Genomic DNA, 16,964 nt, shown 5'->3' with positions numbered 1-16,964 from the left:
CAGAGACCACATCCACGGAGCTAGGCCCACCGCTCCCAGCCCACCCCCAGCTCCACCACCGAGGCGCTCACCTGGCAGGTACTCTGCCTCGAAACGCCGCCTAGTCTCGCTTATCAGCGCGGCCTTGTCCTGTCGCTGCTGAGGGGAAACAAGAAATGGGAGAGACGTGAAAGGATGGGAAAGGCCGGGGCCCAAGACAGCCCCAGCCCCTCACCCGTACGGCGGGCCTGACCCCCAACCCGCTGCCGGCTGGGGAGGGGCGGCCCAGCAGGCAGCCGGCAGGGGGGCAGGCGGCCCGGAGAAGGAGGCAGGCAACCGGGAACGGGGGGGGGGGGGAACCAGGCAGCCGGGGCTCACCTCAGCCATGGTCCGGCGGAGCCGCCCGCAACAGCCGCAGCGCGGCAGCAAGGCCCGCGAGCGCGCGGGGCCGAGAGATATGGGGATGGAGGCGCCGCGTGACCCCGGCAGGGGGCGGGGCGCAGGGCAAGGGGGCGGGGCCTGACGGCGAACCACCGCCGCCGCAGCAAGCGCGGAGGCGCCGGAGCCGCCAATCACCCCAGAAGCCTCGCCCCTCCCCGTGGCGGCCCCGCCCCTTTCCCGGGGCCTAGTCTCTGACCCCGCCCCCGTGCCGGCTCCTTTCGCGCTCCCTCCCCCGCTCTCCCTCCCGTCATGCCCCCTGTGGCGGGAGTTTCGGAGCGGGCGTGCCCTCCCCTCTCTCCCTCCCCCGCCCACCCGCCCTGTGGTCGGGGCGGGAGCGGGGCGGCCCCGGGAGCCGGGTGAGGCCTGGCCGGCGCGGAGCCTGCGGTCGTTGTACCTCTCCGGGCCGGCTCCCTCCGCAAGAGTTTGCGTGGCCTCTGCTGGGCCGGGACGGGAGGGAGTCAACGGCTTTCAGGGGCGGAAACCGGGCCGGGCGCTGCCGCCGCCTCAGCCCTTGGGCAGCCGCCGCCGTGAGAGTCCCTCGGCGCGGGGGAGGGGGCGGTGAGGCCCGGCCGGGGCAGCTGCTGCAGCCCGGGCCCCCTCAGCTGGCCCGGGGAGGCCGCCCTGCTGGGGCGTCAGCGCCAGACAAGGGGCGTCGCTTCGGAGCCCGAAAGTAGAGGGGAACTTGTGAGGTGAGGAGGCTGCGGTTCGCTCTGGTCCCCTGGGGTTGAGCGGGGGATGGGGGGAGGGAGGGAGCCAGCTTAGCGGCAAAATGACTTCTACTCTTCTTCAGAGAAACTTCTCCTTAAAGAGCATTAATAATTTTATCCAAGAATTATTTATATTTATTATTAAAGCCCACACCTGAGTGTAGTTTTCAAACTGAAAGAGGGGAGATTCAGATTAGATATTAGGAATAAGTTCTTGACTGTGAGGGTGGTGAGACACTGGAAGAGGTTGCCCAGAGAAGCTGTGGTTGCCCCCTCCCTGGCAGTGTTCAAGGCCAGGCTGGATGGGGCTTTGAGCAACCTGGTCTAGTGGGAGGTGTCCCTGCCCATGGCAGGGGTTTGGAACTAGGTGGTCTTTGGGGTCCCTTCCAACCCAAACCGCTCTGTGATTCTATGAAAGATCTTAAATTTGAGAATTTGAAGCACAGTTTCTTTCCAGTCTGCTCAGTATATTTGTGGAGCCGATACTTTCAATTCAGTCACAGAAGCTGTGCGTGTATGGTTTGGTTTGGTTTCTTTCGATTTAGATTATACTGTGTAGTTGTTGATGAGCAAGGAGTTCATGCTTTGGTAAATAAATGCTAGAATACATTTAAGAATGTTTCTGTTACTTAAATCTCTCAGTACAAAGTAGCTTAACTTCATTTTGATTTGAGATTAAAGCACATACTGGCCTCATATTCTCAAATCAATCAATGCCGTTGCTTTGCAATGTATAGTTTTTCCTATTCTTAAGGATCAGTTCAGCTAGTCCCAAAATAATTTAATTTTTTGTTGTTGTTCACTTTTGTAGATGAAAAACATCCAAATAGTTTTGATGTCAGAGAAACATTCCTGACAACAATGGAGATGCATACAATTTTCTTGTAGAGGAATATACATAAAGATAAATAAAGATGCCTCCAGGTGAGCAAGAACAATTCTTGTCCTACAATGGCGAAGTCCTTATATTTCAGTTGTCAAAAACAAAACACATGGAGGCATCAGCTGATAAAACAACGAACTTACATGTCAGAAGAATGGCATTCAACAGAGACACTAAGCTGTTTGTTCAGAAGTCGTCTGGCGTATTCAACATGCGTGGCAGTCACTTAAAAATTGAAATAATTTGTTGTAGCTGCACAACGGATTCCAGAACAGGGATTATTCTTCCCTGCATTTTGATGAAAAAGAAAAAACGGAACAATGTTGTCAAATACCTTTTACTGTTGCTTCACAGCTCAAATCAGTTTGAGCAGTCCTTTCATTTTGAATTGGATTATGAGCTGGAAGAAGACATCAGGTTGTTTGCTGGCCCTTCAGTCTTGTGGAGGCATGCCAACAAGCTGTTCTACATTTCTTCTGACACCTGCACGGTTCTAAGTGCTCCTGTTCAGCTTTCTTCTGTTGTGTGGACAGGCGAAATTGCGGATGAAGGCACTGTTGTCTTAGGGATAAAAGCTGCTTGCCTGCCAGAGAGTGAAGATGAGGATGAGTTTTCCACTTCAGACAGAGCCATCTGGGGTAGTGAGTTCTTTGGCTATGCAATTGAAACACAAAAAATGCTAACTGTCACATGCTTTATGCCTCATGCTTACAGCAGAGTGGTGTCTTCTGTCTATGTCTGCAAGAACGAAATGTTGAAAAAACAGCTCCACGTATCACTTGTTGCCGTAACTCACAAGAATCAGCTTATTTGGTTCCAAGACGGTCTCCCTAAAGGTGTTTGTGAGCTTCCTTATGAGAAACCACGTTCAGTAAAAACAGCTGTAACCAGTAGCAATGATTTGCTATTTATCGTGTCTTTTGCCTCTGGAAATATCTGTGCTGTACAGAGGGGAGACAGCTTACAGGTATTTGTGGCTTTAAAAAGTTCCCTTTTACTACTGTATCTCTTTGTTTTGTATATATTGTCTTTTAGGAAGTTTCTGCAGCTGAAAAGCTGCATGTTTAAGTTCTATAGATTTTTTTGTTGTTGTTGCTATTGTTGCTTCTGTTAAAATAACCCGTGTGAGATTGTTTTGCTTTCTTAGCTATCTGAAAATAAACCCTGGATTCTAGTATTTAATAATACATTTTATGAATCTGAGCCAAAGCTTCTGTTGCTAATTGAAAACTGACATAGTATGAGAACTTGAGTTGTAAGACAGTTATGAGTGTGCCTATAGAATTTGTGTTAAAGTGAAAGTAAACTGATACCATTGCAAAGCATAAACTTCTCATTGGAATTTAGAAGCCTTTGACTCTCACTTCCTGGAAACAAAAAGTTGCTTCATGGAAGTGACAAGAGGCAGCCTTGCTTTTGTTTCATAAAGTCAGGAGAAACAAAGTTAACTTCTAGGGTTTTGTAATGTTCTGTCAAGAAGACTTGTATAAACTTGGGAAATTAAAGTTTGTCCTATTTAGTCACCAGCATTATTGTACAATTTTGTCTTTACCTCTCAAACATATTTCGGAGTGCAACGCAACAGAAGTATTTCTGAATGTCAAAGGTATAATGTCCTTAACTGCTCTGCAGGTATTACTGGTTCTAAATAAATGTTACAGCATTCGTCTGTTCATCTGAGTACAATGAAAAGCTGTCATCTTCTCTGCCACCTCTATTGTGGAAAGTGATCTTTAAAGAGAAATGTCTCATTTTTCCCAGAGTTACATAGGCTCTAAATGATGGAATGAGAGCTTAAATCTTCTTAAAATACTGTATTCCACACACCTGAATAGGCTGCCCTTTTATAGAAAGCAAGCTTCACCAAAATGAAATCTCAGATATAAGATTTATTCAAATATATGTATTTTTAAACCTCTTCGACTGTAGGTGGCTTCCAAATGGCAAAAAGTGAAGTCTGTTCTGGTGGATGATTTTATTGGCTCTGGAAGTGAGCAACTGTTACTGCTTTTTAAGGATGACTCCGACACAGACGTGTTAAGTACATTCAAAATAACAGATCTTGGAGCGGTCAATTACGCAGTAAGTTCAGCTTGCCTTTTCTCAGCTACTCAGTCTGTGCTTACTAAATTAAGAAAAACCTCAAGACATTATTGAAGTATTGGTGCAAAGTGAGATTGGATGTCTGCTGAGAAATGCCCTGAAATTTGAATACAATGTTCCCTGCTCTAATCATAAATTATCTGAAGAGATTATTCTACTTCCTTGGTAACATCAATGTTCTTTTGGAAATTAAAATAATGCAGTTGAAGATGCTTCACATATGTAACAGGTTTGCTACAATGCCTACCTTTTGGCTAAGAACTCTTAATTAAGGCCATACCGCTTGTTAATTATCAGAAGATAAGACTTTTCTTTTCAAATACATACTGTGATTCTTCTGTCTTTCTGTATTTTTCCCCCGGATTTTTATAATGTTGTGTAATAGCCGCCTGAACCTTACTTTCAGCTTTTTAATTAATTCAGGGGTTTGGTTTGGTTTTTTAGAGCGGTATTAATTATAAACATGATGTTCCTGCCACAGAAGGATTGCAAGAGAATGGTTTGCTTACTATCCAAGCCCTTGAAACAAGATTACAGGTTCGTACTCAATAGTTCTGCCTCCATATTTTCTCCAAATTACTTTTCTGTATTATTACATTATCTAAAGAGTGAGGTTAATGATACTGTTTTTATTGGAGAAGTGGTTCAGGGAGAAGACAACGTTATTAAGTATCCATTCTTGAATCAGTGGTGATCTGTTTCAGTTCTCTCAGTTATTACAAATGCATTCGGGTAATTGGAAGGGTCTAATTTAATTTTAATTACACTTTTGAGATAATGCTGAAGCCATCATATCAAAGCTTCATAATAGTCACTTTACTCATAGATGTTTAAATACCAGTTCAATAAAATTCAAACATTTATTTGTTTTGCTCCTCATTACCTGTTTTGAGATGCTGCAGTACTAGGTTCCCTGTGCACACTGATGAGTGGCAGTTAGGCCTGAGAATAAAGAGCAGCGTTATGGTCTGATGCTTTGTCTTTGGACTTCAGTCAACTTGGCTTTAACTTTTCTCTGATTTAATGACTGTGGTTATTTCATCACCTGCTGACATTTCTCCTCCTGTTACTAGCAGTTTTATTAGAATAATTTTGGAGAGTAGGTGAAGCTAAAATGTATCCTTCTTTTAATTAGCATCATTTATAAAACAAGCTGGGGGGAACTTGCCAGAATGCAAGTAATCCATGGGAACATATCATTGCCTTTCTTCTTTCTACCTTTCATCCTGTTATTAAACACCCAGCTTACTCTCCAAGACGTTCTTTTGCAGTATTGTGCGTTGGCCTATACCAAATGGGTAATAATTGACAAAATAGGAAGATTATTGAAAAAGAAAAAAAGCTTTACGAAATATCATTGACTCAATTTGAGACTTATGCTGTGAGGCTATTGTTAGTTTGCTAAGAGTGCTTTAAGTATGAGATAGCAGGTAATTATTTCCGTCATTTGAGAATTAGTGAAAACCTAAGGAGGATATTGTGGCAGTTTTATCTCCAGCCTTTAAAAATGAAGCAAATTAACTGGCAAAAGTTTAGTACTAGAAGAAAAGGAGGGCTATGACCCATTAGGAAAAGTCTGAAAAATATAAGACTTCTAGTTCTAATGATGAGAGATGTTTAAAGAGATCTTACACATTTTCCAAAAAATAAAAGCTGTTGTTTGGAGAAAACTGGACAATAGGGATTCTTCCTTCCTGGAAAGCACAAGAGAGTAGAAGTTGAATTAATTTTGAGGACCTCTTGAGGTCCCCTCCAACCCTGCTCTTTTACAGTTCTGAAGTTTGCATATTAGAGGCCTGTTAGCTTTTTCATGCAGAACTGCAAGCTCCTTCCAAGTGCATTTTTGTTTGTTTGTTTCTGGTTTCTTTTGGGTAGTCATATATTTTAAAACAGAATTCTTTGCTGCTGCTTCTTTCCTTACTTATTACATTACTTTCCTCTTCTACAAAACAGAAATTGGTTTCAATCTCTTTCATTTGTTGCTCCTTCCACTGTTGTAATGAAGGTTGTCCACTGTGCCACTGACGGCTCTATGTTCTACGTAACTACGTTCTGTGACTTTGTTCTTTTAACGCACCAACTGGCTTTCAGCTGTACAGCTCCGTGAATCTGTGTTAGGATCGAATGAATAGTCTGTTTTGCACATTCTGCTGGTTCTGCTGGCAAAAAGCCCCTGGCTGGAGATATCATAGAATGCATTGGGTTGGAAGGGACCTTTAAAGGCCATCTAATCCAACCCCACTGCAGTGAGCAGGGACACCTTTAGCTGGATCAGGTTGCCCAGAGCCCCATCAAGCCTGATCTTCAATGTCTCCAGGGATGGGGCCTCCACCATCTCTCTGGGCAAACTGTTCCAGTGCTTTACCACCCTTATGGTAAAGAACTTCTTCCTAATATCCAATCTAAGTCTACCCATTTCTAGTTTAAAACCATTGTCCCTCGTCCTATCGCTATGTGCCCTTGTAAACAGTCCCTCCCCACCTTTTCTGCAGGCCCCCCTCTGGTACTGGTTAGGCCGCTGTAATGGCTCCCCGGAGACCTGATGCTTCTTGCACAGTACACCTTGGCATATGGCAGGATGCAGGTGCATATCACTTGTTCCAGAGACAGTATATGGGGGGTGCTACCCAGTCTTGGATTTGCCATGTGGTGAATTTCAGGTCTCTTTCTTGTGTGCTTTATGAGGAAAAAGGGCTTGCAAAAGTCTGATTGGTCAGCAAGCGTACCTCAGTGAATCTTTGGCCATTTTGACTGCTGCTTAGCGTGTGCTTCCCCATTTGCTTTCTGTTTCCCACTTTATTCAGGAGTTGCTCACCAATGGAGGTGATGGTTTGGTGTTCTGATGACCTCGATTAGGAAGGTATTGTAGAATCATCTTTGTTCTTAACTCGTCCTTTTCTTCTCCTGACTCAAGTCTGGCACTGAATTATTGCTTGGAACCTGGTACTTACAGTGCCTGGTTTGGTAGGTGGCAAATAAATTTTTTACCAAACTTATCATGATGAATGCTACTTGCTCTAAATGCCCTTTGCCATTACAGCGTGAGCAGAGGGCGTGGATTTGCTTACATGAAGTGCTTTTTATTCAGGATTGTCAGTTGGTTATGATTGGTCCTGATTTGTTTTTTTTGAGGATGAGGGAAGTTTGGTTTTGCATTCCGATGGTGAGCTTTGTTCTCACCTTGGAGGCACTGGACTTCGCAGCATCTTGCTCTCCAGAGAATAACTTTTGAGGAGCTTTCTTAACATCTAAGAAGCTGGTGTTGGCGTGCTGGTGCTTTTTTTTTTTTAATTGAGACATAGCTTGCACGTGTGTCTGTAAAACTGTCAGCTCTTTGATATAATTACTGGGTCAATAATTAATACAAGTCTTGAAGAAATCAAAAGTGATATCAATGGAGAAGTGAGGCAGGAATAATAATGAAAAAGCTGAATATCTGCATAATTTGATACAATTTACCTTAGAAGTTTATCTTAAACTCTAGGTTTAATATTGAGAGGCCAAGATTGTTAGATTCGTATTTTGGCAGCATAGTAACCTTACTTGAACCTTTTTTAGAAGCATTGCTTGAGGAATGCCAGGATTTTGAGTTGTGATACTTGCATAAAAATGGAAAGCTGAAAAGATATCTTGGTAGCTGTACTATCAGTTTTTATTTGTAGTAGACCTAAGCATAACTCTAATGATAATTTTTATCTTTTACAGGCTGGTTGCACCTCTGTTCAAGAGCTACAACATCATTTACGACTCAAAAAGAGGGTTATTCTTGAATCTTGCAGAGCATTAATAGATCTCGTTGAAGAAAGAACCCATATTCTACCAACTGCCAAAAAGGTAAAATGGAGAAGAGAGTACAGATCACTTCTGCTGAGCCATTTGTAGAGGGTGCTTCCCTCAACCACTTACTACTTTTACTTGTAGGGATTGCCACAATCAAATATCATTAATCTGCTTTTTAGGTCGGGTTCATTACCTTAACCTGTCATTGTATGTAGATAAGAGTAAATTTAGTTGTCTTTACGTAAAATTGATTTGCACATTACCTCTTGACAACTAAGTTATATGGAGGAGTAAGCTCTAACAAAGAGTTAGTGGCACAGCAGGGGGAGTGTACAGTCTTAATTGGCACAGTTGCCTAGATATTGAATATCTGTCTGTCATCCAACGTGAGGAAAAACGAGCTGTCATAAATCTATGGAAGCAAAATTGATTTTTTTAATGGGGGCAGAATGAACTGTGGGCTGAGAAGGTGATGGAGGTTGGGAAAATGTTATCTTAATATGTTACTCAAAAGAAGCCTCATTTACTTGAAATAGAGTTGATCTCCCTTTTAGTTAATGTTGTGGTCCCTTTCAAGTCAGCCAGCTTTAGACAACAAAATTTCAAGCAAGTGATGTAGTAATATGAAATAAATTCTAGTACCTTAAATCTTCTTGGACAATTAATTGGATGACAGTTCGATATTCATACAAGTGGTGTTCACAAGGAGAGAATGAGTTGTGCTTTTCATGAGATTGTGTGTTTTACAAAAATGTAATGCTATCTTTTGAATCTTGTAGAGGATAGACTAGTTTATATAGATTTTATTTTATATGTCTTAAAAACACTGCCAGGAATCATCTGTGGTAAAACATGAAGTAATGCTGTATAAAAAGAACTAATATCTCCACTTACTTTATCTAAAAAGAAAAACCGTTTTTCTGTAAGGAAGGTCTTGTCTCTCTCTGGGATGATGTAGAAAATCCTCCTCATTCTCTTAGTAAAGAGACATCACTGGCGTCTAAAGTCCCAGAGCACTTCATAGAGAAATTGTGGCAGCGTGTTGTGGGTGACAGCTTGGTAGTTGGAGTAAAACTCACTGAATCATTTCACTTGTAAGTATATACATTTCTCTAATAATTTCATTGAGTAGTTGTATAGAAACCGCATTGCAGGTTAAGCTCTGCAGTAGCAAGAGTGGATTTTTGAGCTTTGAACTTTCTCATTTTGACCATCTGTATATGAAGGGTTTCAAGTGCGTGTCTTTGTCAGTGCTGTTGCTGCTGCTGGTCTCTCTCTAGCATTGTGTAAAATTCAGTTGTGTCAGTATAACCAAATCATTACTGGAGGCTTTTTGCAACAGTTTTGACAAAAATTATGGTTCTTTGTTTATTATTATTATTGTCTTTAAAATTATTTGTTTATTCTGTTAATTTTAATTGCTCAGTTCTAGTTGTAAATACTACTTATGTTATTTCCCCCTTACAGGAAGGGAGCTAATTTGGAGCACAGTTTAAACAAATGGGGTTGCATGAAACATGATTTTACAGTGTGCATTGTGTGATGTAAACTTTGGTGGGGTCAGAACATGCCTTTTCTTTATATTCCCACAAGCAGTGTAGCTGAGACTGTGTTAGGGTAAGCTTAAAGACTATTGATGCCACTGAACATCATTCCATTGGTTGTGAGGGAGCTGACCTGTTGCATCCTTTGGCCATTCTGCTGGGCCTGCGGGTATGCTACTTCTCAACTGCCAGATTGCTATAACTTTACAAGAAAGTGGACCTCATCTTCTTAATGGCCTCTGTTAAGAGCCACTGAGAAAACTGGTTTTGCCTTTCCAGTGTTTATTCTTTTAGCTTTGATGATGATGACTTCGGTTTTGAAAATGAAATACTTAATTCCTGTATAGCTTCAGAAATCCTGAGAAGTTTTGGAACCATTCTTTAGAAACCAGCAGCGATATTGCCCTCTCCCCTATTTTTACAGTTGAGAAAAGATCTGTGAAGATGAAGTCATTTGGCAATGGTTACCTGGTAGGCTAGCAGCAGAACCTGGGTCTTGTGGGCTTCAGTTCGCAGGTTGTTGTATATAGTACTGTTCTGGAGGAAAAGTGCTTGCTTGCTTTCCACCCCCTACACTCTAAGTCTCTATTGATTGTTTTTGTGCTTTGTACTAGCGCAGGATTGCAGTGATGTTTTAGATTGGATTATGAGGTGGTAATACTTCTCTGTAAAGAAAATTATACATTCATAAGACTTTCAGATGTCAGTGACATCTTGAGACTGGATTGATTGACAGAATAAAATATTAAGAGAGGATTAGAAACAGTAAAATTACGATTTTGTTGAAAGAACCCTGTGTTGAATGAGTAAGTACTTCAGCCATTTCAGAAAATTACTGCATGTTTAAGGTATTTTAAACCCTTTATTTTACTCTCTACATTCAAATTTGTTTGAATATCTATAAAACAATATAGATCATCAGAAGAGCTTTCCATCCTCAAATAGGACAGAATTGATACTTTCTGTAATTTTTTATTAAAAGAAAGTTAAGTCTTTAAAAATAAATTGTAAATGTCAGAGTATCTGCATGGGTTATGTGGAATTTTCAACATTTTCTGGCCGCATTAGATATTCAGATTCTTTCAGCTGAAATGAGGCATCTAACTCCTAGAAGCTCTTAAAAAATTCAGTCCACATTTTGGAAAGCTTTATACTAAGCTTAGATGAAACAGTCATTTGAAGGACTTATACTCTTTGCACAGTCTATGACTTAACCAGGAAGGGTACTGGAGTTTGTGGTAGTCTTAAAAGTCTGCATATATCTGCAAAGTTCTGGTTATTTGTCAGAAGGCAAAATACAAACTGGGAGTGCAGTCATCTTATATGGATTTTCACAGGTCACTGAGTGATGTCAGTTTGTCTTTAGTGATGGATCAAGACTTCTCTTTGATTTCTCCGATTATCAAGTGTCGAAATAAAATCATTAAGCTGAACAAAGCCTTCTCAGCATTGGCTGTCTCCTCGTGTCAAATTGAGCCTCCTCCAAAAAAGATGAAATTGGACTTGCATAGCAGGAATGATCTGAAAGAAGAGTTTCCTAAGAGATGTTCAAGGGTTCGGCTGGATGGAGCGAAGACAGTCATTGCTGTTACCAGCCTTTCACCATTACTAGCATTTCATCGTGCACGTTGCACAGTTCTTCTACAGGCGAAGAAACAAAAACGTCGGAATGATAGTTTACGGGAGAATAAAAAGATTGCTGTACTCTGTGGGAAAATTTTGTTAAGTCTGGAAGATATTTCAAATGGAAAATATTCGGTAAAGATGCTCAGGGATAATAGTTACTGTACAGGTAAATGGATTGGTATAATTTGGATTCATATATATATGATTGATTTTCTGTTTACTCTAGGTAATGCCAAGCTAAGTTTTCAAGGTGTAATCACGTCTGTCTCTTTGATCACGAACTGTATAGACCTGTTGGGAATTAAAAGCGGGGTGAAATACAAAATGGAACATTTTTCAAAATGGAAAAAATGTTAAGTGAGTTGCTGTAAGGTTTTGTGCTAGCATTGGTGCTGAAGTGTATTTGGAAAGGTTAATTTTGAAGATAAGTCTGAGTACAGAATGCTGAAGCCTGCATTTTTTTCTATAAATAAGATACTTACTGTTGATTAGATACATAGATTTTTTTTCTGACGTAGTATTACCTCTTAAATAATACCAAAATAATTGAAGCTTTTCCTCATCTACACATCTATTAAGGTAATTTGTTTTTCTTTCTTTTAATGTTTCTGATTGAATTGATTTTGAACTGGGCTTCCCCTCATGTAGCAAAATACGCTTTTGATCATCTGCAATGAATTTTAATTTCTTTCTTCCTTTAATGCTGTATCATTGGCTAAAGCAAACATGTCATCTTACTATCACAGGAGGCTATTAATAGTCATCTTCTGGCTAGATGACATTTCTCTCTAGAGCTTTCATTAAATAGGTGGGGCTCTGTTAACCAGCAAACTTTTTTGTTTGACAGAAGTAGGTATAAGAATTCAGGTGAGAAGAAAATTCCTAAAGAAAGCCTGAATGCAGGTACACACTCTTCATGTAAAACTGGGAGTGTGAACCAAAAATCTAAGCACATTCAATGCACGCAACATGATTAAAATACTTAGGTCAAACATCTTTTTACTGCAGGTTCCATGGAAGACATACTTGCTGTCCTTGCAGTATCTGTCAGATTCTCCTTTCAGATTGTGTCTTCAGACTGCACGTTGACTCCAGTAAATTCATGGTTACTGGGAGAAATGGAGTGCACACCATTTAAGGAATGCCATGACAACATATTCTGTCATAAAGCAGGAAATGTGTATGGTACAGTTTTTAACTGGACCCTGAAAAGTCCATTTGAAGGAGTTCTAACGTTATTTTGCAGGTAAAATTGCTCAAAAAGTGTAGAGTATATTCATCTTGCATACACTGTTTTTTGTCTTTAGACTAGTTCATACTAAACAACGGCCAAAATTGTAACCAGTAGGATGTATGATAACCATCAGCAATAACAGAATTATTTTCAGATCAGAACTATGGCAGAACCTGAACTGCATTGTTTAATTTTGTCTAGGCTAGAACTTTGAATTACAAGTAATTCTAGTCTCCACTAATATCTACTTGGTACTATTTATTTATTTTATATTAATTGGTCTTACATTATTCTTAGTATAATGTATAATTTTTCTTCAACATGTGTTGAATGTAAAAAAAAATCTTTAAGGAGGTGTTAAAAACAACAAAAAAAACCCCAAGCAAACTGCAAGAAACCCCGAGTTATACTAAATTTAAATTTGCTATGTCATTTTGTAGTTTAGTACTGCAGCATAAATTTAGTCTGATTTTGTACATACTTCTGATATATTTATTTCCTGTCTACTGTGATTTTGGAAGAGAAATAGTCTGAAGAGTCTCAGTGATTTCTGTTTCTTATGGAGATTCTTGGACAAATGTCTATAAAATTTCCTAAACTGGGCTAAACAAATTAGTAATGCTGCTGTAATTATGATTTAGCTGGATAAGGCTCAAAACATAAAAAGTAATTCTCAAGCATTCACGCATGTTGCCTGTCCTGAAGACTTCAAGCTAAAAAATTAAAGAAAAAAAAAAGGTGTATCTCTTAATAATTTCTAATTTATAGTGAGGTCAATCTTTTACTCAAATTAGGAGCTCATTTCCTTCTTTTATGTAAGAGGAAAATCTGAAGTGTTTAAGAAATCAATCAGTAAAATTTTAAGCCTTGAGACTTTTGGTTCCTTTTGAAAAGTTAGGTTACTTGATACTATTTGCTTTTGATCCAATTTTGCATGAATAGTTAACTGCGTGTTTATGGTGTAAATATGATTGCATTTTCCATATTTTTTTCCCCACCTTTGGATTGATCTTTTATCCAGCTAGGATAGTTCTGTCATAGGTGGGAGCTACACACTGTTCTTTTTCACAGCCTTTCAGAACCCAAATAAACTATATCTGTTGTAAGTAGTGGAATGTTAACATAACTAAGTTGGAATAGAAGTACTTTAAGAAAAAATGCCTTTCTGATCTGTGTGAGAAAACTAGCTACTTGTGGGGGTTTTGGGGCTGTGCCTTCGTTTTGTTGGTGGGTTTTGGTAGGTTGTGGGGTTTTTTTTTATGAGTTTTTTTTGTTTGTTTGTTTGTTTGTTTTTAAATCTAAAGACATCTTCCAAGGAGTTTATCTAGGCAAACACTGGAAATAAGACTTTGGACAAACTCTACATTACTTTTAGAATGAGGAACATGTCACTGTGTCGTATGTGCTACACTGGTATCCAGGGGAGTAGGTTCCCTGATGATTACCAACACTGTTTTATCTTGGTTTCTCAATAAATTTGAATTTCTGACTTTTTAAATGCAACTTGCCCTCGCCAGTGACCGTTTAAAAAGACAAGCTGTTGGCCACGTAATAGCCATGCTGTACATCCCTACTGATAGTGACAATCTATTCATGTAAGTGACTTTTTTTTCTGCCCCTAACTGTAGACCAGAGAACACATTTTCTTTGTTCTAGTACATGTGGCCTTCACATACAATGAATTGCTTCTTAAAGAAACATGTGGTGCACATGTAACCCTAATCACGGTCATATATTTTTAGCATAGAATATTTATGTTGCTGAAGTTTGCTTAGTGTCAGTCTTTTTGTGGCTAGAGTGCACACTATTAGAAAGCCCTTGCTTACTCTTGTATGTACAGTACATGTAATAGTTAAAACCATAATCAGCGTCTTTCCCTGTTTGATTTAAAGTAGCTTTGTTTTATTTTCCGCTAAAGAATTTTGAAGATCTAATGTAGCTTTAATAATAATTATTTTATTTTACAGAAACCTGACTGTCTTATTCCAGTGCCTTCATAGCCTTTCTAGAGTTCTCCCACCAAGCTGTGATATAAAACTCCTGAGATCTGGAAGCAAAGACGTACTTACTGAACAGTTAGCACTGGCTTTGGAAAAAGAAATGCTCACCTCAAGGAGTTCTTTCTTCTCAAAAGAAAGTAAAGCTGAAAACAGCTTGATGTGGGGGAGTGAACCTGGCAAGAAAATCAGTGATGCTCCTGTGGCTTCTTTACTGGAAGGCGAGGAAGGAGTTCAGCAATTCAGGAAAAAGCTTCAGGATGAACGGGAAGAGTGTGTGCTAAGTATGAATCAAACAATGAATGGTGCCCTTTACCAGGAGATGGCTTTGAAAATAGCAGAAGCTCAGCTCAGTTCAGATGTGATTGTGTGGAGACTGAGCAAGTCCTAGAAACAATTCACTAAATTTATTTTGAATAAAGGTTTAATAAAATTATACTATTAAATAATATTTGTATTTTCATGGGTACTTATATTACTATTTATTCTATAGCTCAGTTATTTCTACAAGTAAATACTGGTATTTTGGTTGGTTACTTGTAGCTGGTTTGGTAAGAATTTAATATTAAAGTCACTGAGTCACTATTTTTTTTTACATATTTTGAAAATACTATTTTTAAGGTAATAAGTCCTGTTCCAAAGTCATAACTGTGAATTAACTGTAATAGAAAAAAATTAACAAACATGTAGTGTTTAAAATAGTCCTATTAAACTTGTAAGATGACTGTTACACAGGTAAAACTTAAGCTTTTTTTAGAAATCTTAAAACAGCTATAGAAAGGATCTAAGTTAAGCAACTAATTTTAATTCGTAATTTGACTATGGGATTTGACAAATTCAAACAAGAGGCAGCTTATCTTCATGATATATGAAGCCTTTGACATCACTTTTAATGATACCACTTAAGGAAGAAACTTGATTGCACCTTGTAGCCCTGTCTTCTAGAGCCCACCCTCAGATCTGAGAGATTTTGGAGTATTGGAGCTGGAGAACCAGGTCAGGCCTCTTATGAAATTTCAAGGACTCATGAAAATTCACTCGGTAATAAAACACCTTCAGGTTTGAGAGGTCCATTCCCACCCAGAACCTAGTGGTAGGGCTAATCTCATTGGTAAATCCTGAAGGAAGTTGTCCTTCCCTGGACATTAACCTGGCTTCAGTGTCAGAAGACTTGTTTGCTTGATCCCTGAGTCATAAATGGTTGTCTGCTGATACAAGCAGCTCAGTGGTTTTAGCCTATCTCAACTATTTTAAATAATGGGCAACCTTTTACCTATTATTCCTCCCTTCTCTGGTTTGAACAAGATTCCACCCATGCATCCACAAGGAGAACTGCCTGTGATCTTGCAGGTGCTGCTTACTGAGGTAGTTACTTTTTAATCATTTTTCACCTTCGTGAGCGGCAGAAAACATAGAAAATCCCAAATCACAGTAATTCACTTCCTTTTATCTCTGCTTTATGCAAGCAAAACATTCCTAGTGTATGTCGCCGTTCTTCTAAAGTTGTCAAAATTTTGCTTTTCAGTTTTCCTGTAAACAAAATTTTAACAGTTACCATCTGCAGCATGCACTCTGACAATAAAAGTTGGTTGGGAAGAATGGAAGATATTGACTCAAAGGAACACTGACATTTCAGAATAATTCTATATTTTTTTTCATCAAAGTTCAACTTCTGTATGTGTGTCCTCCAGAAACATTAGAGTGGTGATGTTTTTCAGTCTGAAGTGTCTTCTCATATTGGCAACAGCAGTAAACCAATGCACATCTGAAGGCAAAACACTAGCTAGAAAAACAGTAAATGAGAGAACACTGTACTTTATAACTTAGTTTAGTGAAGTAGTCGCACTTTTGTGATGCTCAGAGTATTAGATGTCTCCTTTTTTGGCGATATAGAAGGGAAATTTTGCATTAAGATGTCCAGAATGCCCTAAGAAATTGTCACAGGTATTTGAAACTCGGTGTTTACTGGATGAGAAAGAATTGCTGTAAAACCCAACTTTCTTTGTTAAGCCACAGTTCTCTTCAGCCCATAGTCAAAGCTTAAGAGCTCATTGTCAGGGCTTGGCAGTCAGTTGTCACTGGGATTTCCAGAAGAAAGTTCCTGCTTGTGAACACTTAAATGAAGTGAAAAACCTCAAAGTACGATCCTGTTGCTTGCAGCTAAGGGCAAGACCTTGGTAAACCAGCTTAGCAGAAACTTGCAGAGCAGCAAAGCTACTATTCGGCTCAGGGCTTTTGAAGGAGTTTATGCAAAGTGGTGTAAACAGTCCGGCAGTTGATTTTTATTAGCAGTGCTGGTGTCATGTCGTAACTCGCCATCATGTGTCTGTCTGTCTAAAGATAAACTTGCGCTTGTGTTTGCACGCCTTTATTGAACTGGTAGAGTGGGGCAAATGAAAAGAAGCTGCTAAGGAAGAGAAGTTGCCAGTTTCTATTTCCACGGAGCTGTTACTTATCGTTACTTAGAAGAAACAAACAGTGAAATCACAGGAGTGTAGGAACAAAATTATTAGAGTAGAATAATAATGCAGACAACAACATGTTCCTACTAAAAGAGTCTTTCTAGAGGCATGAATGCTTAGTTTGCATATCATCAGGAGCAGTTCTCCGACTGACTGGTAATGCAGAATGACATGGCACAGCTTTGAGTGGTAGTGATGCAATTGGTAG

At 39.8% G+C, this 16,964-nt stretch overlaps 1 protein-coding gene across 1 annotated transcript; it reads left to right on the top strand.

Annotated features, from left to right (window-relative positions):
* The first annotated feature begins 2,041 nt into the window (after window positions 1-2,041).
* Window positions 2,042-14,685, top strand: FANCB (FA complementation group B). The gene is made up of 8 exons (XM_009961360.2): window positions 2,042-2,977; window positions 3,940-4,092; window positions 4,558-4,650; window positions 7,819-7,947; window positions 8,821-8,987; window positions 10,775-11,229; window positions 12,072-12,309; window positions 14,265-14,685. The coding sequence occupies exons 1-8, from the start codon at window positions 2,042-2,044 to the stop codon at window positions 14,683-14,685; spliced, it is 2,592 nt and encodes an 863-aa protein (XP_009959662.2).
* The last annotated feature ends 2,279 nt before the right edge of the window (window positions 14,686-16,964 follow it).

The sequence above is a fragment of the Leptosomus discolor genome, chromosome 1, assembly GCF_034619465.1.
Source record: "Leptosomus discolor isolate bLepDis1 chromosome 1, bLepDis1.hap2, whole genome shotgun sequence".
NCBI lineage: Eukaryota > Metazoa > Chordata > Aves > Leptosomiformes > Leptosomidae > Leptosomus > Leptosomus discolor.
Note: the sequence above shows the minus strand (reverse complement) of the source record. Positions and strands in the feature narration are given on the sequence as shown.

Excerpts from the sequence above, each read along its gene's own strand:
- FANCB (XM_009961360.2), top strand. The coding sequence starts at position 2,042 with ATGCCTCCAGGTGAGCAAGAACAATTCTTGTCCTACAATGGCGAAGTC. Across the intron at positions 2,978-3,939 it reads AGAGGGGAGACAGCTTACAG|GTGGCTTCCAAATGGCAAAA; the intron begins GTATTTGTGGCT and ends CTTCGACTGTAG. Across the intron at positions 4,093-4,557 it reads TTGGAGCGGTCAATTACGCA|AGCGGTATTAATTATAAACA; the intron begins GTAAGTTCAGCT and ends TTGGTTTTTTAG.